Below are 22601 nucleotides of genomic sequence, written 5' to 3'. Positions count from 1 at the left end.
TAAATAAATGTCTTTTTTTCTCAGTGGTGCAGAGCTGGGGGTGGTGGCACACTCCCAGCACATGGGAGGTTAGGGTAGGAGAATCTGGAGTTCGAAGCCATCTTATTCTGTGTCAATCCTAAGAGAGGTCACAGAAGACCTTGCAAACATACACATATATATCTATATACATATACACATACATATATGCTCATACATATACATCTATATACTAATCCACTGTGGTATCTACTTCTTCGCTTAAAGGTCTCTCTCACTCTCTCTCTCTCTCCCTTTCTCATATCTTGTAGCGAAGGATGACCTTGGCTTTCTAACCCCCTGCCTCTACCTCTGTAAACTTAAAACAAACCAGTACTGCTGTGAGGATCTCCTCCCTCTCTTCATCCTTCCCTGGTTCCAGCCTTCTCAGGGAAGTTATTCAAGCCCAAAGGCAAGAGCTTCCTGTGTCCCCACTCTGGCATCCAGGATGCAGAAGACTACCTTCCTCTATCAAATCGAACCAGCTCTTGCATGTAATAAGGACAGGGGCCAGGCCTGAGGCTGTACAGTCACACAGTGTCTTTGCCTCTGTTTCCTGGGTTAAAAGCAAGGATAATCAGAGATCATAATCTATGATCCCATTGAATGACGTAGAGCATTGCTCTCCACTATAAGCTAAAGGAAAAAGCCCAGAGAGGAACATGGGAAGGCCCAGGACAAGTCAGTGGAACAGAGGAAGGGAGCACCCTGGTAACATAAATAACATAAACCAATCAAACTGTAATAAAACTGCTGCTGTAGGATATCACGTGACTTCGAAGAAAATATTTGACAGGATAAAGCCCAACACTGACCACCTATCTTTCCTTAAATTCATAAGTTTTCACCACTATCTCCCAATCTAGAAACCTCTTTAGTTCCACCTATGAATCCCCAAAGCTCCCCTGACTTGGGGACCTCCTCGGGGAGCCTTCTGGGTGCAGCCATGTCTGGGAGCCTCCCTGGCACGATCTCTTGTGGAACTCAAACCAGTCCCATGCAGACGAGGGCACAGCAGTAACCACAGTCAGACCAGCAGGTGTTATTAAAAGGAATTTAATAATCTTAATTAAAAATCCATAGCAATGAATTCCGTCACAGGCCTTGGCAGCTGGAAGTAACTCCAGAGGCACAGGCCCCTTGGTGACATGGTCAGACCCCATCTTGGAGGCATGGAGCTGCTTCAGAACGATATCAAAGATCCATGAGAATATTTTTTTAAAAAAGTTTTAAATATATTAGACTCTTTTGATTGCCATTTTTTACACAAAGCTGCTGATACAGTATACAGAGTTTTAACTTTTTTTTCACATAAAATACATTTTTTTTTCTTAAGTGTTCTCTGTACATCAGTGGCTTCTGGTCTGGTGAATTATTGCGGAGGGCTGGGTGTCTGCAGACTTTTCCTAGGTATGCAGAGCCAGGCCCCGCACAGTGGCATTTGAAGTGCCCATGAGAAGCAGGCCCTCTGGTCAACAAGGGAGAGGTCTCGGGCTTTCTAGAAAAGTGGTGGGTCACTTTAGTGGAGCTGTTGGCCCTGGCCATATGACCCTTGGCTTTTCTGTGCCCTGGGGAAGAAGGGGATATCACCAGGCTACAAATAGCGACAGTTCAGACAGTCCCAACATCGTGTAAGGATGGCCCCTCTGGAAAATATCCCAATATCCTGCTTTAGAAGAACAGGTGGGAGACAACGCCCAGAACCAGAGGGTATAGAACACTAAGAACCAAGAGTCTCACATTGTTACAAAGCTAGACTGTGTTAACCCAACCCAGAGGCCATATTTTATTTTATTTTTTATTTGGTTTTTTGGAGACAAGGTTTCTCTGAGTAGCCCTGGCTAGCCTAGAACTCACTCTGTAGACCAGGCTGGCTTGGAACTCAGAAATACAACCACTTGCCTCTGCCGCCTATGTGCTGGGATTAAAGATGTGTGCCACTACACCTGGCTGAGGGACACACTCTGGCAAGCTTCTCAAAAGTCTACAAGTTAATCAAATAGTACAGAGAAGCTTCATTAATGCTGTATATTTGATAAAGAATTATGTCCCCAAAGTCTTCAGTAGACCTGGGTTTAGGATTCATTCCAATTCCCTGAGCTACTGGCCAGAAATTCACAATCTGGTGATAGCTACCAATTTCTAATAGTTTGGGGAGCATAGGTGGGTGCAAGGAACCACAGCTCACAGGGAACTGCAGGGCACCTGGTTTGGAAATAGATGTCTTCAGTAGGAGTGAGCCATCTGGTCAACCTTGCCAGGCTTCTCCTAGCCCTTGGATCCACATCTTCCAGGGAGAGAGGCTGACACACATGGAAATGTTTAATTTGAAGAGAAGTAGTGGGCTGGTGAGATGGCTCAGTGGGTAAGAGCACCCGACTGCTCTTCCGAAGGTTCGAAGTTCAAATCCCAGCAACCACATGGTGGCTTACAACCACCCATAATGAGATCTGACTCCCTCTTCTGGAGTGTCTGAAGACAGCTACAGTGTACTTACATATAATAAATAAATAAATAAATCTTTAAAAAAAAAAAAAAAAAAAAAAAAAAAAAAAGAAGAGAAGTAGTTGTTCTCCCTCCCAACACCCATTGGTGGTGTAGGGGAGAAGACTGTATGATTCATGAGCAAAAAACAAGCAGGAGAGGACTGTAAATGCTAGGGATGTATTTGACAGCAAATTGCAGACTTCTGGTTCTTCCAGGCACTGACCTTAGACTGCTGTTGTATTGTTCTCCATGGATGCTGGCCTGAAGGCTACCTCTGAAGGCTCTATCTAGATGGACCTGTATAATGTCTGCCTGGTACCTGAGATCTAGCCTCTGCACTTAGTGGCAAATGTTATCTAGGAGTGGTCAGAAAGCTGTCTCCCAGATAAAGAGATTCACACTCTTAAGAACTGCAGGTGCGGCAAAGCACGGGGGACACTGGTCTGGCATGGAGGCACTCTGATTAGAATAATAGATGAGTCCGGGGATGCCCACGGTCCTCAAGAGATCAAAGTCTTCACTGCCAGGTTAGTCCATTATCTGCTGAAACTAACAGCGCATCGGGTGTGTCTCAGCACCTCAATAGATCGATCACATGAGTGAATGGGTGGGTGGCCCTGGCTCATGCGCTGGAGACTGTTCCTCATTGTGACTCTCAATATTCCAAAGAGTCACAAAGTGCCCTGGGGACTTGGAGCCTGAACAGGGAACATTTGTTTATCCCTAGTGGAAAACATGAACAAAAGCCCATGAGTCCACACCGTCTGGGACTAGCTCCCATGCAGGAGGCAGCCGAGTTTCCCACCCCTCAGGTAGAGAAGAACGGTCCAGGAGGCAGGAAGAAGTGCTGGGTGTGAAGAGATGGCCTGAATGGCTCAGAGATGGCAATAAATGCCTTCATTCTCTGGCCCCTGAGCACAGAGCTCAGAAACCCTGGGCAGCTGACTCCTAAGAGTATGTAGCTGGCTGCCTGGGCAACTGCCCACCTTGTGGCTAAAATCATCTCCAGAGGCATTTCAGTGTCTGTCAGAGCTAAATGTTTAAAGCCACAGGTGTGTGTTTTGACCATCTCCTCTTTCAGCTATGGGCTACAGAGCCTAGCTGAGCCCCCAGGGATCCCAGAAACTGTCTTTAGTCTCTTATGTTATTGCACCATGCCGGATTCCATCTGTCCTGGAGTTGGGGTGGAGATGACCTAGTGTTGTGCACCTCCTTCTGCATCCAGCAGCCTTCAGGGTGCTCTCTGGCCCACACTCCTGGTTCTAATAAAGCATCTTGCAGATCTAGTCAGGTCCTGATTCATCTCTAGTCTACTGAGGCCCTGAGGCCACAGTGGAGACAGAGACCAACAAGTGGCAAGCCTACCTACTAAGGGTATGGCATAGGGGGCTGTAAAGAAGTATCTGTCCCATACATCCGAATGACGTGGGGACCCTCTTGGGGCTCTAAGGAGGTAGTTTGAGGACAAATAAAAAGAGCACGGAGCAAGGAACCAACTCGTAGCTTGCCAGTTACACCAGAAGGTTTTGGCAGAGCCAGTGTGTCGCACTCAAGGTACGGGGCACAATTTCAACGGTTTTGTGGGATAGCATGGTGGTGATGTGGTGTGGGCTTCCTTTCCCAGCATCAAGAAGACAGGGGCAGCAAAGCTGTACAGCTGGGATGATAGCCAACTCCAGCCACGCCATGCTCTCCTGAATGCAGCACAGGATGGTGGCCGCGGGCACCTCAGTTTGCAGCTTTGGGCATGACCACTCCAGAAGCAGCAGGCTGGGAGCTTTGAGACCTCCTGGCAAGAGCCGACAAGTGACACTTGGCAAACATGTCTTACACAACATTACAGAAAAGGCAAAGCTTGAAGGGGCGTGGGCCTGAGCATTCACTCTGCAGACTCAATCCTGTTAGGTGGGAGGGCAGGGTGCAAGCCTCAACCGAAAGATGGGATGGCTCAGGCTGAGAAGGCCAGGCTGAGATGGGCTGGCCCAAAACAGCAGGAAAACCACAAAGACCGGCTAGGATGCTGTTATGTCAATGTTAACCATGGTGTTCTCAGCAATGCGTTCACCTTCTCCCTGGGAGCCCTAGCCCCACGGAAGCTCCTGATGAAATTCATTTCTCAAATACCAGACAATAAAACCCAAGTGTGACACTATCTTGGGAGAAGGCAAATTCAGGAACCTCCCACCTGGGATCTTACAGCCTGAAAGAACGCTTTTACCAAACACAGTTTGGAAAATACCAATGTGCTGCACCCAACCCGACTCCTGTGCTCCCACAGAAGCATGGATGGCCTGGCTTTCCTGTTTGACCTTTGAACACTCTCCACTTTCTTATTGACATATGTATGAGAACAGCTCTCAGCAAGGCTGTGGGGAGCAGGCCTGGGCCCACTAACCTGATCCGTATGGATTCCCGGATTCCCTGAACCCATAGGACTTCCTGTCTCTTGCTAGGTGTGCTAGTGACCCAGCCTGGTATGACTTCAGAGCTGTGGGTCTCCGCTGAGCAGGCCTCTCCCCAGTGGAAGCCAGTTGGCAGTGGTGCCAAGACTGTCTTGAACTCATTCATTTTCTGGGGATAACCCACAAGTTCTTAGCCTCATTTGTTTCCCAAGAGCTCAGGTGTAACATCCTTATACACTAAATTGAGTATGTGTGTGTGTGTGTGTGTGTGTGTGTGTGTGTGTGTGTGTGTGTGTGTGTGTAGGGAGTTGATATTCCTGGTCCTAAGAAGCCTTTACCAAGTGCAGAAGTGAGATCCCAGGCCCACCCTTCCTGAATCAGACTGCAGAGTGAGTCGGCCTGCTATACTTCAGGTGCAGGCATTGAGTGAGGCAAGGAAGCAGCACAGAAGGGAGTGGAGATGCTATGGGCGGCTGGGCATGAGGTAAGGTCAGCATTCCTCTAGAAAGCAGATCCCACCTCTCCCCGGCTGCCCCGACACCTCGCCAGCCAGAGCTGTTGGACCGGCTTTGGATTCCAGGGGCCCCTCTCCGAGGCAGCTCTCTCCTCCAGTTCAAGGACACTAGGAGATCCGGCAGCAGCCGTGAACTTTCTCCTCCATCTCCTCCATGGGGGCCTTGAACTTCAAGAGCGGGGGATCTCCGCTGGTGACTGTATAATACACCGAGGTCCCGTTGCTGCTGTAGGGGGAAGTTCTGCCTCCAATCAAGGGGGCCTTGCCTTCGCTGCTGCTCTCCCCCGACCTGGCCACGCTGCTGCCCAGGTGGGTGCTTAAGAATGGGTGACTGAGCAGCTTGGCTGCGGCCCTCTGCCTCTTCAGCTCCAGGAGCGTTTGGGGGCTCTGCTCCTTGAAGCCACTCCAGGGTGGGGGGACATCAGCCACGCCAGGGTTGCCGTAGGCCATGCTGTAGTCAGGCATCTCGTGCATCTTCCATATGTCCCCATTGGCCAGCGCATACTGGTAAGTGCTGACAGGAGCCCGGAGGCCATTCTCCACAGGCCCATCCAGTTCTCCCCGTGAGATCTTGGTAGAGAATTCTGAGAGCAGCACGGGCTTCTCCAGCCTGGGGTTCTGGGGGACAAGAGGATAGCATCAGTATCATCGTTCAGCTAGAGGGTCTGTACCCACCAGCTACCTGCACCTCTGCTGAGGGACACCCAATCTCTACCTGTTTCTCTACTCCTATGTAGCTCTGGGGCACCAGGCTCTGTATGGTAGGGCAGACCAATGCCTATCCCACTCCCAGGGTTGAAGTGTGACTCCAGGCTCGGCTAATGAGCATATTTTATTGCCAACGTCTTGGGACCAGTTCATAGAAATGGGATCAGTGGAACTCAACTTTGAAACTTCAGCTAGAACAACTGGGAAGACGTTTCTGAAAGAACTGCAAATGGTCAAGATGTCGTAAGCTGTGCCCTGAGGAAGCACAGGGTCAAAGGTGCTTTCTCTGCTTGTAAGAGAAGCTGACATCAAGGAAGGCTGGACACAGGGAGTCTGACCTCATGGTGTATTCTGAACATCTAGTTCCTGTTGGGCCCAGACCTTTGCAGTTAGGTGAGCCAATAAATTCCCCTTTTGTGCGTGTGTGTATATAAGTCAGTTTTAGTTAGCCCAGCCTCCAGTCAATTGTAGCTCCTCCCCTCTATTTCCAGAACATCTCCACTTCACATAATAGAGTCTCACATCTAGGGATCCTATACACTTCAGCAGTTTCTGGATAATAAGAGCTTGAAAGAGAGCTAATGTCCAGAAAGTATAAACAAAAATGTAGAAAAAGCTGATATCAGCAACGATGGAGCCCATTGCAAAGTCACCATAAACAAAGTCATGAGACACAAATCTCTTAAAAATCTGGAAAATCGTTGACAACAAATATAACAAGAAAGAGAATAATTTCCTAGATATAAAAGAATCAGTTTCAAGGGTTGTAGAGATAGCTCAGGCATAGAGGCACAGACCTGTAATCCAGGACTTAGAAGGTTAAGGCAGGAGGATTATGGGATCAAGGCTTGTGTTACAGAGCAAAGCCGTGTCTTAACATACATACACACACACACATACACACACACACACACACACACACACACACACACACACACCACACATAGAAAGAGAGAGAGAGAGAGAGAGAGAGAGAGAGAGAGAGAGAGAGAGAGAGAGAGAGAGAGAGAAGGGGCAGGGAAAGGAGAGGAAAAGGGAGGCAGGCAGACAGACAGACAGACAGACAAAACTATTTCTGCGAGTAGACTTTTCTTCCTTTTTGGCCTTTATATGGCAGTAGGTATTAGGAGTCATCTGTTAAAAGCAATAGGAGGATGTGTAGATTAGACATAGGCACTACTCCATTTTACACAGGAACTTGAGCATCTGAAGGCTTCGATATCTGAGGAAAGCTAGGTCCTGAAACCAGGCCCCCATGAATACTGAACAACTGTAGGTAATGCCATTTTAAAAGGCTACAGATTAGACAATTTCAACTCCATGACCTTCTGAAAAACGAAAACTCTGGAAGCACAAGATTATTAACGACAACAACACACACACACACACACGTGGAAAGTTGCCCTCAGATTCTATTTTGTTGCCATTTTCCATTCGTGTGCTGCATTGTGCTGTCAGCAATGGGCTCAGGTGGACAGTGGGGATGGTCTGGGACAGTGAAAGACCCTTGCATGATACTGTAACAGTGGAGTCCACAGATGCTCCAACACAGGGTGGTCTATTGTGATGTGCCCATCAGTCCGGCTCACCAGCAACAACACATGCAGCCTACAAATGCAAGTGGTTAGGAAAGAGAACCTGAGGGCAATTTCCCACCTATCTAATTATGTGTGTGTGTTCTTGGTGTGTGTAGGTGTACATGCATACATGTGTGTGCGTGTGCATGTGTGTGTGTGTGTGTGTGTGTGTGTGTGTGTGTGTATTGAAACCAGAGGTCTCTCCCTGAACCTGAAGCTCACCATTTCAGCTATCCTGACTGACCAGAAAGCCCCAGGGCTTCTCCTGTCTCCACTTCCCAGGCACCAGGATTATAGATGTGTATATCATTGAGTCTGACTTCTTTTTTTCCTTTTTTTTTTTTTTTTTTGAGACAGAGTCTCACCACGAAGCTCTGGCTATCCTATGACTCACTATATAGACCAGGCTGGCCTTGAACTCACAGAGATCACCCTGCCTATAACTACTTAGTGCTGGGATCCAAGGCATGCATCATCACAGCTGGTTGGCTTTTTTCCCCAATGTGTGCATTGGGATCTACATTCATGTCCTCGTGTTTGCACGGCAAACACTTTACATCTACCAAAGCACTCCACTTATTTTCATACTTATAAACATAAAACTGCTTCAAATCTCAAGGTCTATTATTGAGAGAGAGAAGACGTACATACTTGATGTCTGAGTGCAGTCGTTTCCTTTGCAATTGTCACTAAGTTAGGATCCCCTGATGCTGTTGAAGAAGCAGATGCTTTGCGAGTTCAAGATTCAGCCTCTCCCTAATCCATCACCACAGCCACGGAAGAAGTTCCTGGCTGGGGGGCGTAACAGGGGTGTTGAAGACCCCTCTGGACCACAATAGCCCAACCCGTGGGATCCAAGAAGCTGCCAAGGCCTTGGGCAAGCTCCCAGTCCATCCCTGTGGACCGGGATGAGCTTACACTTGAAAGCACATGGAGGTACTGGTACTGAGCACTGGATCAACCTAATTAAGGCTGATGACAAGAAGAAACTAGGGGGATAGGCAAGCTTGTGCAAAACTGACCCAAACAGGAAGCCCTGTAGAGTGGCTGGCTGTAGCTATTCAGTTATGCTGTGGTTAGAGACTAAGAAATAGAATCCATGCAAGGATGTCACTGGCGAGTGCTTCATATGCAAGCAGTGAACAATGATCTGGCTCAAAAAAATATTTATGAGATTATATTAGATTGGGATGGAGCCTGATCTGATGAGTGGGGCCCTTATAAGAAAACAGAGGCCAGAAAGATGGCTTGGTTGGTAAAGGCCTGACACATAAGAGTTAAGACCTGAGTTTGGACTCCCAGCTTCTACCAAAAAAGCTGGGTGCGGCCATTCGTGGACTTCCAGCATCTACTAAAAAACTGCATGTGGCCATTTGCACCTACAAGTCTAACACAGAGTGGGCAGAGACAGGTGGGCCTCTGGGGCTCCCTGGCAGTCAGTTTAGCTTATCAGTGGGCATCGAGTTCAGTGAGAGACCCAGTCTCAAAAGAAATGGTGGAGAGTGACTGAAGGTTATACCAGACGTTGACCTGTGGCCACCACAGGGACGAGCACACACCTGTAATATACTACACACCTGTAAAGGCACCACACACATACAAATACTCCTTAAATGAAAAGAAAGCAATTTGCATGTTCGTGCATGCTCGTGGACACACAGATGAAGGCTTATAAAGACAGAGACAGAAACTAAAGCCGCGCTAGAGGTGAAGGGACACCCAAGCCACCAGAAGCTGGAAGAGGGTGTTAGCACAAACTTCCCATGGAGAAGCACTGAAAGGAACCAGCCCTGCTTGCACCTTTAGACTTCTAGACTTCAGATCCATGAGTGTCCACCATGTTAAGCCCCCAGCTTGACCTTCTTCACAGCTGAAGAAGGTCACGCCATCTCCCGGAAGCTCCCAGAGCCCAGGGTCTCTGGCTGCTGCCGAAGCAGCTTCTCGGAGACTGTCCCAGAGTCCCATTACATTTTTTAGAATACCTCCTTCAGCCAGATGGCATCTTGAGAAACACCATTCTCAAACGTTACATCCCAGAAAAGAAGACCTCGGCCCTTAGCTCCTAGGGGAACTAATCTGCCAAGACTCTCTTCTGGAGAACTCAAAACCAGATCTACTTGGGGACAGGCAGGCTGAGGGCAGTCTCTGTCTCTGCCACTTATGAAGCCATCGCATGTGAAAAGGTGTCAGTTCTAACTAATGTACCCACGGGTCACATTCTTAACATTAACATTAGCCACCAGACAGGAGCCAGCTGCTTAAGGGCATCGCCCAGCTATTTCTTTTCTGAGCTCCCCAGGTGAGGAGGTAGGACCAAGCTGGGCCCTGTTCTCTTCCCAAGTCAGTGGCCAACACTGAGGCAGGGCAGGAGGTCCCTCACCGGGTCCTTGTTCTCCTGGTCTGTCCTGGTCTCCCTGATGTCTCCATTGTAGGTTGAAGTCCGCTGGTCCTCAGCTGCACTCCGCTGCTGCCACAAGATGGCCTCGCCCTCATATTCTTTCCGGTATAGGTTGGTTCTGTCTGACAGGCTGGCTCGACGCACCACCTTCCTGAGGAGGACAAAGGAGGTGCTAGGTAGCTGTGATCAGGAGCCATGGGCAGGCATGTACAGGGGCCCCAGCTGCCTGTACCACTCACCCACGGCTGCCCGCGCTGGATGTCCTCCGGCTCAGGGACGACTTGTGCCTCAGCTGCGACTTCATGATCACATCATGCTTGTGTTTCAGCTCCAACAGCAGGACCTTGAATTCCTCCTCCTCACACAGGTCTGAGGGAATACAAGAATCAGTTGCAGAAGGCAGGATAGGGACTCTGGACCACAGGGGCCACCCATGCAAACCCACCAGAAGCTCTGAGAACCTTCTGGGGGCACAGACGGAACAAGGAAAGCAACCCCTGCTTATTGCCTTTGAGGGATGTGAAAATGAGAGACTTGAGCTCCTAACTCCTGAAGTTCCCGGCTAAGACTGAGAGGCTCAGATGGTAGGTTTTGTCAACACAAACCTGAGCATATCTGGAAAGAGGGAATCTCAATTGAGGAACTGTCTCTAGTAGAGTGCCCTTTGAGCAAGTCTATGGGGGCATTTTCTTGATTAAGGATTGATCTGGGAGGGGCCGTCTGCTGTGAGCCATGCCACCCTTGGAGAATTGGGCCTGGGTTGTATAACAAAGTGGTGCAGGGGGTCTGGGGGGGGGCAAGCCATAGGAGCAAGTCAGTAAGCAGACTCCTCCCATGGCCATCAGTCCTGCCTTGAGTTTCCTCAGTGATGAACTGTGATAAGGACTCGTAAGCCAAATGAACCCTTTCCTTCCCAAGTTGCTTTTGGTCAGTGTTTTATCACAGCCACACAAAAGCTAACGAGGACACATACCCTTGATAGTCTCTGGGAGAGTTAGCAAGTCTCCCTGATCTGAGCATTGAGAGAAACAAGCAGATTCCACAGGCAGGAAATGAAGTAATGCTGAGAAATCCCCACTGAGTAGAGGGGTTCACCAGTCAATCCACTGAACCCCTCTATCCATCTACTGGCTAACCTGGTCATCCATCCATTGACTCATCCCCAGTCTGCCTGTCTACTTATGTATCCATCCGCCTACACATCCATCAATATATCCCACATCACATTTCCTGTCTAAACTATGCATCCATCTATGTATGTATGTATGTATGCATGTATGCATGCATGTATGTATTTGTCTACCTACCTACCTATCTATGCAGCCACATGTTCAACCAATGTCCACTCACCATCAAAAGAACTGGTAAGTATGTATGTACTAAGTATGAAGCTGCCTTACCTATTGGCATCTCATCCATGGATGTCCTGGCACTGAGACTAGCTCCATGGGACACCAGCAGCTCTGCCATTGGCATCTGCAACACAAGAAGAAGTTCATGTCCCCCATACCCAGGACTCAGGAAACCTAAGAGTTGGAGAGCAAGCCCAAGACCTCTTAGAATGTGACCCAAAGAATGGTGGAGGAAAGGTGATCCCCAGGGAAGGCCCTGGGCCATGGAGCCAAGAGAGAGCCCTGTCAGAAGTGATGGGCTTGGCACCTCCTCCCATCATCCCTGGGTTACTATGAGGAGAAGCAACAGGAGGAGTCGGTTGTAATTCCACAGCTGTTGGGTATGGATGGATGGCTGCACAGGCTGAAATCACATCTGGGAAACACTCTAGAGAAACCATGCAAAGCAGACACCAAGGGGGTTTTCTACTGGACAGATTTGATTCTCATCCTGTTAGGATGCAATTGGCCATTGTGTCTGCAACCCACCCCAGTCTTCTCATCTCCCACATTCATTGTACCCAGTGGCTAAGTGGGTCCTAGCTCTCCTGCACCAAATGCCAGCCCAAAGGACTCAGTATCAGCAGTTTTACCTTGTGCCTGACAAGGTACAGTGGGTGGGAAGTACCTGTCCCCAGAAGGCTGCTGCATGCAGAGGCTCCCAGCCATCCCAGTCCTTCACATCCACACGCACTCCATGGTCCAGGAGGAGCTCGGCTGCTCGCAGATATCCATTGGCTCCAGCTATGTGTAGCTGGAAGAGAGGAAAGAAGTCGGCATTCCTAAGAGAGCTGGCTCCACAATTAGAGGCAGAGTATCCTTTCTCACCCGAAGCCTCAGAGCATCCTTGGGATCAAAGAACGGGACAGAATGAGGTAGAAACACCAGCCAGGAAGGTTGCAGGGGATTGCTACGTGTGAAATAAAGAAGTAGAACGGTGAAGTGAGACAGGCTCTTCACCTAGCCCTGAAGAAGGCATCCCAAAGGTCCAAAATGGTCATTTGAAAATGTACCTACCTATTTTTTGACTTATCTTTCTTTTAAATGTAGAATCTGGTTGCTCTGCCTTTGAACATACACGGATTGAGTGAGTCATTTCTAACCAAGAGGATATTACAAAGTGGTGACAGTATATGATTTCTGAGGCTGGAGCATGAAAAGTGTAGCTGCTTCTACCTCTTAGATTCATCTGGGAGGAGGCAGCCACCTCGGGTAGCACTGAGGAGAAGTTGTAAGGCGGCAAGAAACTGAGGACTTCTGCCAGCTGCCAACACTAATGTCATTTGTTCGTGGGAACCACCATGAAGGAGACCAACCTCAAATGTGACTTCAACCCTGGTCAACCCCATGGGAAATGCCAGGTCGGAGTCACCCAGTTAAGCCATTCTTAATCTCCCACAGAAACGTTGTGTTTATATTGGAAATTAGATTTGTGCTTACATGGGAATCCATACATCCTTTGTGGGTCCCTGCCAATATTTGGTTTTCTGGTCAATAAAGAGCCAGTGGCCAATGGCTGGGCAGGGGACAGAGGTGGGACTTTTAAGATACCTGGGCAAGAAACAGTAGTGGGAGAAGAGTCTGCCATGAGAGGGATGTAGGATAGACCATGACACCTGCGAAGGAGTGAGAGACTGAAATGGCCAAAATGTAGGTGCAAAGGGAAAGTGGCCCCATGGGAGGGCTGCCCAGAAAGAAACAGGGCAGCAAAGATAAAACAGAGATTTAGAAAATGTTAACTCAGGAGTATCTGAGGGGTGTGTGTGCTAGCCTGGGGAGGTGCCCAACCATTGAGCTAATCAAGGCATATTAAATATAAAGGTTGTGAGTCCATGCTTTTTATTTGCAAATCCAGAATTCTTGGGCATGTGCAGTTCTGCACATGCACCCACTGGGAGCTTAGAGTGAACTTTAAATATTTATTGCTACATCTCTACTATAAAGAATCTACCCTGTAGGGTTGGTTGTCATATAGCAATAGGCAATTGATAACTGTAATGGGAAGACTCACACTGCCTATGCTGAGGTCCCAGCTAGTTTGTTTGCTCATTCATTCATTCATTTATTCATTCATTTAGTTAATTAGAAAAAGTCTTATTTTGTAGCCCAACATAGCCTCATCTTGCAACAGTTCTTCTGCTTCAGCTTTTACAAGTACTGGGATTACAGGCATAAGCCACCACTGAGGCTGAGGCCTTAACTCTTCTATTCAGCACCATTGGAGGTTGCCTGTCATGGCTGCCACCAGCAGACCTCAGTTGTCCCACTTGTTTGATCCCTCAGAAAGGAAAGTGCTTAGCACTGGGTGGTGAGCATGGCAGCAGGGTCTGTCCTGAGGATGAGGGAAGGAAGGAGAAGTTGGGACGAAGAGAAGCCACTGTTCAGCCACAGAGAGGGACAGAAGTGACAGTCTAGAAAGGACAACTGAAGACTGGGAATGATCCAGAGGATGGGAAGGGTCAGTGATGGAAGTCACTGGGAAACCTAAGTCATAGCTCAGGTTAGGATGTGGCCCTGATGGTCACGTGTTTCCTCCATGGAGAGGCTGCTCCAGGGTCCTGATAAGGTCAGGATTTCCCTTTTTAATTTTCAGAGTAAATCTATGGTATGACGTCTAATTTATATGTCTGATGCTTGCCAGTTGTGAAGAATAGAATCTGCTGGCCAGCCAGATACCTCAAAGCACAGGGTCACAGCAGGTACTTAGCCAGGAACTAAAAAGTATGATTCATCTAGGGATATTGCTAATGAGGAGGAGGAAGGTTGCTGGAGCATGTTGACTCTTGCCTGGAGTCCCATCACTTGGAAGACAGAGGCAAAAGGATCACGGGCTCAATGTCAGAAGTATAGCATTTGCTTAATGAACACGAAGAGAGACAGAGACAGAGATGGGAAGGAAATTGTTATCAGTATATACTGAGTCTTCAAATTGTGCTCAAAACCTGCTGAATGTCATTCAGTCCTCCCAGCTGTCCCATGAGGAAGACACTATTACCACCAATGTTGCAGGATATTTGATCACACAGTGAACTCTGAAATTGTGTTATTTTCTGCAAAAACCCTGTTTCCAGTTGTCGTGTGTCTCAGCACTTAGTACACACATTCAATCTCAAACATTGAAGGTAGAAGGGAGCACCCAGGTTTGAAGGTGATGTCTAATTGAGTGGCAGACAAAGTGATAAGTCAGAGAAAGATTTTACAGAATAGGATCTGCCCAACTCTCAGGAGAACAGAGAGGAAAGGGAAGCTACTTAAGAGAGTCGTGCAGAGAGGAAGGTTGTACAGAGGCAGGCTGTGCAGAGGGAACAAGCTAGACACAGGTGAAGACAGAACAAGCCAGAGAAGGAGCCCGAAGATTAGAACAGATCGCCAGGGTTGGTTTGAGGCCAAGCAGAGCAAAAAGTCAGAGGCTGCGAGAGAAGCCAGATTGAATCAGTCAGCTTGGAGAGAAGTTTGAACTAGAACAGCTGAATTGAACCAGCCAGCCAGAGTCCAGTCTCAACTAGGAAGGGGCGAGCTTACTCAACAGCAAGTCTCAGAGGCTGAAAACATTCTAGGCCTAGATAAGATTGTACGGAGGCTAGAAGCTTCCAGGACTATGCCTAGGTTAGCAAACCGAGGCAGTAAGCCTTGGAGAGAACAATTACTTCAAGCGAATAAAAGATACTTTTACACTCCAGTTTACTCGAAAGCTTTAGTTCATGTCTGGGTCAGTGGCTGGGGTCACTGTAAAGTCAGCAGCATTTACTATCACTGTCTGACCCCATTCTTCAGTGCTGAGCTCAGTAGGAGGTCTGAGCAGGGACTTTTCTAACAGCAGTAGACAGGAAGCAGAGGTTAGAGCTCAGGGAGAAGTGAGAGAAGCCCCATCAACAAATAAGAGGCTCCAAGTCAGCTCTGGGTGCAGTGAGGTTAGCCAAGTCCTGTCTGCTGAAATGGAGCCCCTGGGCTCCCAGATGCCCGTGGCCTGCCTAAGCCTAGGACAGTGACCAGACCTTGAAGTGGGGATCTCCATGGCCCTGTTTCAATTTTCCTCTTAGAGACTGCAGAGGCAGACCCTCCCCAATACCGAGCTTCCACTGTTGAGGGCCAGGAGGCAAGGACAGGGTTTCCTCAAGCTGCTGGCAGTAAGAGCTGATTTGTAAGGATCAGAGGAGCTAACTAGCTGGCTCGGTTGTTTTCTCTCTCCAAGGATTAGTCAAAGCCTGTGGCACAGAGGAGGTTCTTCTAACAGGTGGTGACTGGATGGACTGACTGATGGATGGATAAATGGGCAGACAGACGGATAAATGGACAGATGGATGGAGTGATGTGATGATGGGTAGAATCTGTTACAGTGACCTCAGGGAAAGGTGAATGAGAAGGGCTGTGGTTTCCGAGGTCGCAGGAGGCAGGGGATGGATGATACAAAGCAAGACTGTGTCGGTGAGTGGACAGATTCTCCTTGAGGAGAGGGAAAGCATTGCCATGGAGACAACACAGGTGGACATCAGAGCTCCTGATGCCCTGCCCCAGGTGAGAATGGCTGGACCCTGAGCCTTTATCTTCTATATTCCAGGAGCAGCAGGGGGTCTGGAGGAGGCCCAAGGTCTCAAGTGTATAGGATTTCACCTTACCAGGAACCAGACCCAACTCGGCCCTAGCAGATCTTGGTTCTGGTACTTGCTCCCAACCCACACTGCCTGGCCGGTCTCCTCACCAGTGTGGCACCCTGGCCATCGATCCAGTCGAGATCCTGGCCCGCTGCTATCATGCAGTGGATGTCTGAAATCATCTTCTGCTCAGGGGCTGCTCGCATCTCGTTGATTTTCTCCTGTGTGATGCCTGCACGGAGGTGAGAGGTTACTCAACAGTGTCACACCAGGGTCCCAAGCAGAGAGGAAAGAGCCCAGAGGGAGGGCACAGCTCCAGCTCGTCAGAGTCTGCCAGTCACCCAGGGCACAAATGTGCCCGAGATCTTTGTCCCCAGATCTGTTGAACACAAACACCGTGGGCTAACTCACAGGGCAAGGCCCATTCCTTCCTGGCACCTAGTAGTCCTCTTATTAACATCACTCACTTCATGCCCATTGCTCTACCTGCTAAATTGGAGCACCTATCTGCTCACCTCCAGTTGCCCCAATTGCTGCTCTGCCTCATTTAGGTGCTGACCTATGTTGCCTCCCCAGCCGGTGCCCTCTGGCCAACCCTTTTTGACGAGGGTCTGTTGCTTTCCTTTCTCTCATAGACACAGTGTTTTCAGCACCATACATAATAGATAATACGTTCTTTTTGTAAGAGTGACTAAATCAGTGAAGATACTAATTTCAAAAAGAGACTTGGAGAAGAGTTAGAAGGACCCAGAAAGGCTTTTGCTTTTCGTTTTCTGAGACAAGGTCTCACTCTATAGCCCAGGCTAGCCCCACACTCATGACAATTCTCCTGCCTTGACCTCCTATATGCTAGGATTTCAGGCATGAGCCGTTCCAATTCCAGAGAGACGTGTTATAGCCCAAATCTCTGGCTAACAAAAGTGTGCCCGTTACTGGTGGCTATGCGTTAAGGAGAGATCACAATGGCCCATTAAAAACAACAACAACAACAACAACAACAAAAATAAACCATGGGATCAAGTTCCCTTGGGTAGAATTTGGGGCAATCTGTAAATTTGAAGGGGTTTTTAAAAGTTACATGCCTATTTGACTAACCTTTACATAGTCTAGTATTTCCTACCATCAGAACAATTAGCAGTGCCCGTGAGCAGCAGAAACTCGGAGTAATTTTATACCACATCATCCAACCCCTGAAAGAATCAATGGCTTCTATTGATTCTTATAATCAATATTATAGCACATTTTAAAATATTTTGGTAGCTATGTTGAAAGATGACCCGTGTTGACTTCCTTTAGACTCCAACGGCTGTATAACTCCATTGCAGAGTCCAGTTTCACCAGGTTGGCACAAAAGCTATTTTAAAACTTTCTACAGGAAATTAATGGGGGAATGCAGGTGCCAGGGAGTAAAGGAGCCAAGTCAATAGTAACCATGGAGATCTGGGGAGAATGGCGAGAAGAGGACCAGGCAGGACATCAGGCCACAACTACAGGTCTGGATTTAAGGCCTTTTGTGTGAGAGGGTGCTTCGCAGGATGCACGTAGAGAGCTGGGACTGGCAGGTATTATTGCTACATATACTTCCCTCTAAAGCTCACTGTGAGCCAAGAACAGCCCACATCTTGTTTATCTGGGCCCCTGGCAGCCAGTTTGGTGCCTGGCACTGAGTAGCACCCCCAAATGTTCTTGACTTCTCCCCATGTTCCCAAATGGGGACACATCTTTATGGCAAGTGTTGACTGAATCGATTGTCACAGCTGACAAACAGGAGAGGAGGCCAGCTGAGGCCGCCCGCGTGTGTGGGTGACAGGGAGAACAATATCTCCCTCTGCGCGGCGTGTGTTCCAAGGCCCTTTCATGTCCCTGTCTTTTAACCATACAGATGACAATAATAACAAGGACCTGTCCCAGTTATTGGGAGCTGAGCACGAGGCTGGCAGGTACAGGGCCAGCTAATGCACTGTTCCACCCATTGGAACCGTGCTCACTATAGGACCTCACTATGACCACAGTGTAACATACTGCTCCCCCTTGCCTTGGTATGCCATGCAGGTCTCGATGACATCCAGGGTGGGTTCATCCTCGCAGAGGTCATATGGCATGTTTCCATCAGAGTTGACAGCAAGCAAGTCAGCCCCACTGCAGAGAAAGGGTCAGAGTGAGAGCTGAGAAGGACTGTCTGGGTTGGTCTGGCTGCTCCCATTGCCTGGCTTCTCATCCACAGCCCAGCTGCACTCCCCAGTAGCCATGACCCCATGGGATGTATCCTTGCTAAGGGATGCCCTGCCCTTCCCCCCACATATCTGGGAATGCAGTGTTTTCGAATCCCAGGGTCCCAGCAGGAAAGGACCAAGGCCTCAGATGAGCTCCATCAGCAGGTAGGCACTTCCAGACAGATGGCAAAGCCCTCTTTCATAACAATAAGAGAAATGGTATAAACAGGAACAGGACCTCTCACCCAGTACCTCTTGAAACCAGGCTAGATGTAAGATCCTTGCACACACTATTATAAGGAGTCTCCTGAGGGGTGCTAGTGTGTGGCTCACCTCACTCAAGAGGAGACAATGACTCAGAAAGGTTCAATTACATGTCTCAGGCCACACAGCTTGAATATAATAGGGTCTCTCATAGGTCAGACATGTCCTACCTTCCATGTCATGTGTTATTCCATGTTCTATGCCGGCCCAAAGAGCTGACCAAGACATGGGCAGAACAGAGCCCAGGGGCACCCCGGAAGAGCAGCCCCTTCAGGCCAGTGGTACCTGTGATGGGTGATCTGACATGACCTAGAATCTGCCTGGGAAGAGCCTCAGTGAAGCATGCTCTAGATGAGGTTGGGCTGTGGGCGTGTCTACGGGGGATTGTCTTGACTGCCTTAACTGACACTGGAAGACTCAGCCCGAAAGTGAGTGGCATCGATCCTGTGTTTGGGGCCCTGGCCTGTGTAGAGAATGCTAACTCAGAGTGCTGGTCTATGTATGAGCGGAGGACTCTAAGAGCTCTAAGCAATCTGGGCAGTCATTTCTCTCCGCCCTTGAGCGATATGACTAGCCGCTCTGAGTTCCTGCCTTCATTTCCCACAAAGAAGGACTGTAACCTGGAACTGTAGGCCACTGCACGGATCCTTTCTCCCCTAAGTTGTGTTCTGCCAGAGTACTTATCCCAGCAATGGAGATGAGAGTGGTACCCAGGCATGACTGTGGCGCTCTCTACGGCAGAAATCCCTGAGTAGCCATGAACACCATATGCAGCTCTGTGGATTTTCTCCACCACTCTAAAAGAACCCAGGAGGCTGGGGAACATAAATTTTACACTTGTGCCTCACGTGGTTCCAATACAGACCAGCAGGAAAGTACACGAAGCTGCCATTTCCCCTGACCTCAGGGACCTCCTGGGAGGTCTCTGATGGGTCTCTGATGCTCTGCCAAGACCTGTTGGAGTGGTCATCTGCTCTCCGTCCCTCGTCCCTGAACTCAGACACCGTCAGTCTCTAAGACCTCACCCACTGGCCTTGCTCTCCTAGCCTGTGTGCCCAGGGCCTGGCACAGGCCCTCAGGATGTAAGACGGGGAACTAGGAAGACATTAGAAAAATCCCTTTAAAAATTAAAAATGGTTATCACAGAGCCCAGCAATTCCACATCTGGGTATGTTTCCAAATGAACGGGAAGCAGAATCTGGTCCACAGCACCACAATGCACAGCAACCAAAGGGTCGCAACAACCAGCATCCACCAATGGACCAACAGATACACAGTCTGTCTCTGAGCCAACCATCAATGGACCAACGGATACACAGTCTGTCTCTGAGCCAACCATCAATGGGCCAATGGATACACAGTCTGTCTCTGAGCCAACCATCAATGGACCAACGGATACACAGTCTGTCTCTGAGCCAACCATCAATGGGCCAATGGATACACAGTCTGTCTCTGAGCCCTCTACAACATGGATGAACCTTGAGGACATTGTGCTAAGTGAAATAATCCAGTCGTGAAAAGACAGGCATTGCTTGCGCTTAAATGAGCTGCTGGTGCAGACAGAGGTAGGGTGCGGGAGAACAGTAGTCTGGGAGTGAGGGCAGGGTGGGCATAGATGGGGATGGGACAAATCATCTTGGTTGATAGTTGTGGGCTCTGCAAGGTGAAGTGAGTTTCAGAGATGGTGGTGACAGTTCTCAACAAGGGAGACAGCATGGGCTGTATAAAACAGCCAGAAGTTTAAAGTGCACGCCATTGGCATTGCGACCCAAAAACTGTAAAAAGAGTAAAAACTGTAAAAGAAAGAGACCACATGGAAAAGACGGAGAGGTCAGGAGTGATGGAGAGAGAGAGAGAGAGAGAGAGAGAGAGAGAGAGAGAGAGAGAGAAGTAAAGACACATACACACAGAGAGAGAGAGAAAGCAGTAAAGACACACACACACATACAGAGAGAGAGAGAGAGAGAGAGAGAGAGAGAAAGAGAGAGAGAGAGAGAGAGAAGGGGAGTTTGGGGAAGGAAGATAGAGCAAAGAAAACTGATGGCCAGGGAGGAGATGGAGGGGGATTGGAAGAGCGGGAAGAAAGGCATGGAGGACTAATGAGCACGGAAAATGCCATTGTGGAGGTGGCACACAGGCTGCCCCAGGGAGGGGTGGGCACGTACTACTGAACGAGGATCTTCACCAGGTTGATGTGGCCGCAGGTGGCTGCCGCGTGCAAGGGCGTCCACAGCTCGTTGTCCTTGGCATTCACGTTCGCACCGTGGGACAGCAGCAGCTTGACAATCTCTTCAAAGTTGTCAATGCAGCACTGGGAGGGAAACAGAGGCAGAGTGAGGTCAGGCTCGGCCCATGCCTTGGCGGGGACACAGCTCACATGCTCCCCACCAGAGATCCCGAGGAGAACGAGGAAAACGGCAGAGGCGGAGCCTGAGTATTGTAAGTTCTGCCCGTGACTTTCGGTGAGGCCCTCTTAGGGAAGTTAATAATGAGAAAGGTAAAAATAGCCTCAGCAAATGGCCCCGTCAGCTATAAAGTGTTTTTATGAGTGTTAGTGGGGCTGCAGACAATTTGAATGCGCTTTTAAAACCCCAGACAGCTTTCTCCAGGCGACATCTTAAGGGGACTCTTAGCCCATCCTTCAGCTCAAGGACTGCTCAGGTGCATTTGGCTTTTTACAAATTTCAGATCTGGGAACGCAAATCTTACGGAGGTCCTCGAGTGACTGAGACTCCTCCCAGCAGGTTCTGGGGGCTCTGGCACAGACAATTCACAGAGATAGCCTGTTTGTGCTCGCACCTGGATGGAGCTAGGGGTATAGGTGGATGAGCCCCATCAGGTGGGGCGCGGGGTCCAATCCTGCAGCTCCCCCAAAAGAACACAGGTTCTAGGGACAGAGAGTGAAAGGCTCACCATGGGACACAGCCTCATCCAGGGAGGACAGAGGTGGGGACAGAGGGTGGGCCAGTGGCCGCTCTGCAAGTGTGTATCAAGGGACGTGGGCTCACCCCTGCTGTCTAGTTAAGCCAGGTTTGGTTTTCAGGGCACTGTGAAGGAGAGGGTGTGTGTGTGTGTGTGTGTGTGTGTGGTGTGCATCCAAGTGCATGCACATGCTTGTGCAAGTGCACATATCCACATTGAGAGGGACAGAGAGAGGCTATGTTGAAGTCACCTAATTAAGGGATAGTGTTGGCCTGGCCAACGTAAATACACACACACACACAGACACACACACACACACACACAGACACACACACACACACACACACAGACACACAGACACACACACACACAAATATATGTTTGGAGAAGAGTAGGAAGCCAACAGAAAGATCAGGAGCTCCTATGTAAGCCCATTGACACCAGGTGGGGGTGGGGTGGGACACTAGCACAGCCCCAAGCATAGTCCCAGCCAGCCAGGACTCTGCAACAGAAGAACACACAGGAAAGGAGCAGCCGTGTGCACAGATGGTGCCACTGAGCCAGTTCTTCCTACCAGCTGGTCTAGCATGGCTAAGTCTGAAGGTACTTTTCTGGACAGAAAGGGAAAGAAAGATCAGCCCATTAGGGCTTCTATTGTCTCATGGGGCAGGAGAACCATGCAGGAGCACAATATAACCAGTAGAGGGAGACACAGGCGCTGGAGTGAGGCATCAGTAGAAAGGAAGTAAGTAGTCCCCTGGTTGTAAGGAGGTAAGACCAGGGGATTGCATACCTAGAGCTGAGGGGTCTTGTGGGAGTGATCCCAGGATGGGTGCAGGGGTGTCTATGAGGATGGGGTGGGGGTGGGGGGCAGAGAGCAGGCCCTGCAGTCACCATGGAACCACAGTGGGAATTGGCACCTGCAGTAGGCTGGCTTCTGTGGCTTCATTTCCCACATCCGAGAGAGCCAGCTGAGTGTTTGCTCCTAAGTGTCTGTCTCCATTCCCGAGGCTCAGCATGCACTGCATCATCTCTACCTCCAGATGCCCTCTGCTTTACCGTATCTAGTCCTGCAGTGTGACCTCTGCACATCTCACAAGGTTCCCCTTGTCCAA

The 22601-nt window shown here is 49.2% G+C and overlaps 1 protein-coding gene across 4 annotated transcripts in view; it reads right to left on the bottom strand.

Annotated features, from left to right (window-relative positions):
* Window positions 1–1058: 1058 nt before the first annotated feature.
* The window catches only part of Ppp1r16b (protein phosphatase 1, regulatory subunit 16B), a 99602-nt gene continuing 78059 nt past the window's right edge, over window positions 1059–22601 (bottom strand). For 3 of the 4 annotated variants that reach the window (NM_153089.4, NM_001159662.1, XM_011239492.3), the window contains exons 4-11: window positions 20730–20875; window positions 18123–18226; window positions 16195–16319; window positions 12124–12249; window positions 11505–11580; window positions 10344–10473; window positions 10087–10255; window positions 1059–6039 (exon numbers count right to left, since the gene is read on the bottom strand). In NM_153089.4, the coding sequence (NP_694729.1) occupies window positions 5530–6039; window positions 10087–10255; window positions 10344–10473; window positions 11505–11580; window positions 12124–12249; window positions 16195–16319; window positions 18123–18226; window positions 20730–20875 (1386 nt within the window). In that variant the 3' untranslated portion in view covers window positions 1059–5529. The remainder of the gene's footprint in view (window positions 6040–10086; window positions 10256–10343; window positions 10474–11504; window positions 11581–12123; window positions 12250–16194; window positions 16320–18122; window positions 18227–20729; window positions 20876–22601) is intronic. The other variant, XM_011239493.2, reaches the window with a different exon arrangement.

Source organism: Mus musculus, chromosome 2 (assembly GCF_000001635.26).
Source record: "Mus musculus strain C57BL/6J chromosome 2, GRCm38.p6 C57BL/6J".
Taxonomy (NCBI): Eukaryota; Metazoa; Chordata; class Mammalia; order Rodentia; family Muridae; genus Mus; species Mus musculus.
This window is presented reverse-complemented; position numbering and strand designations above follow the sequence as displayed.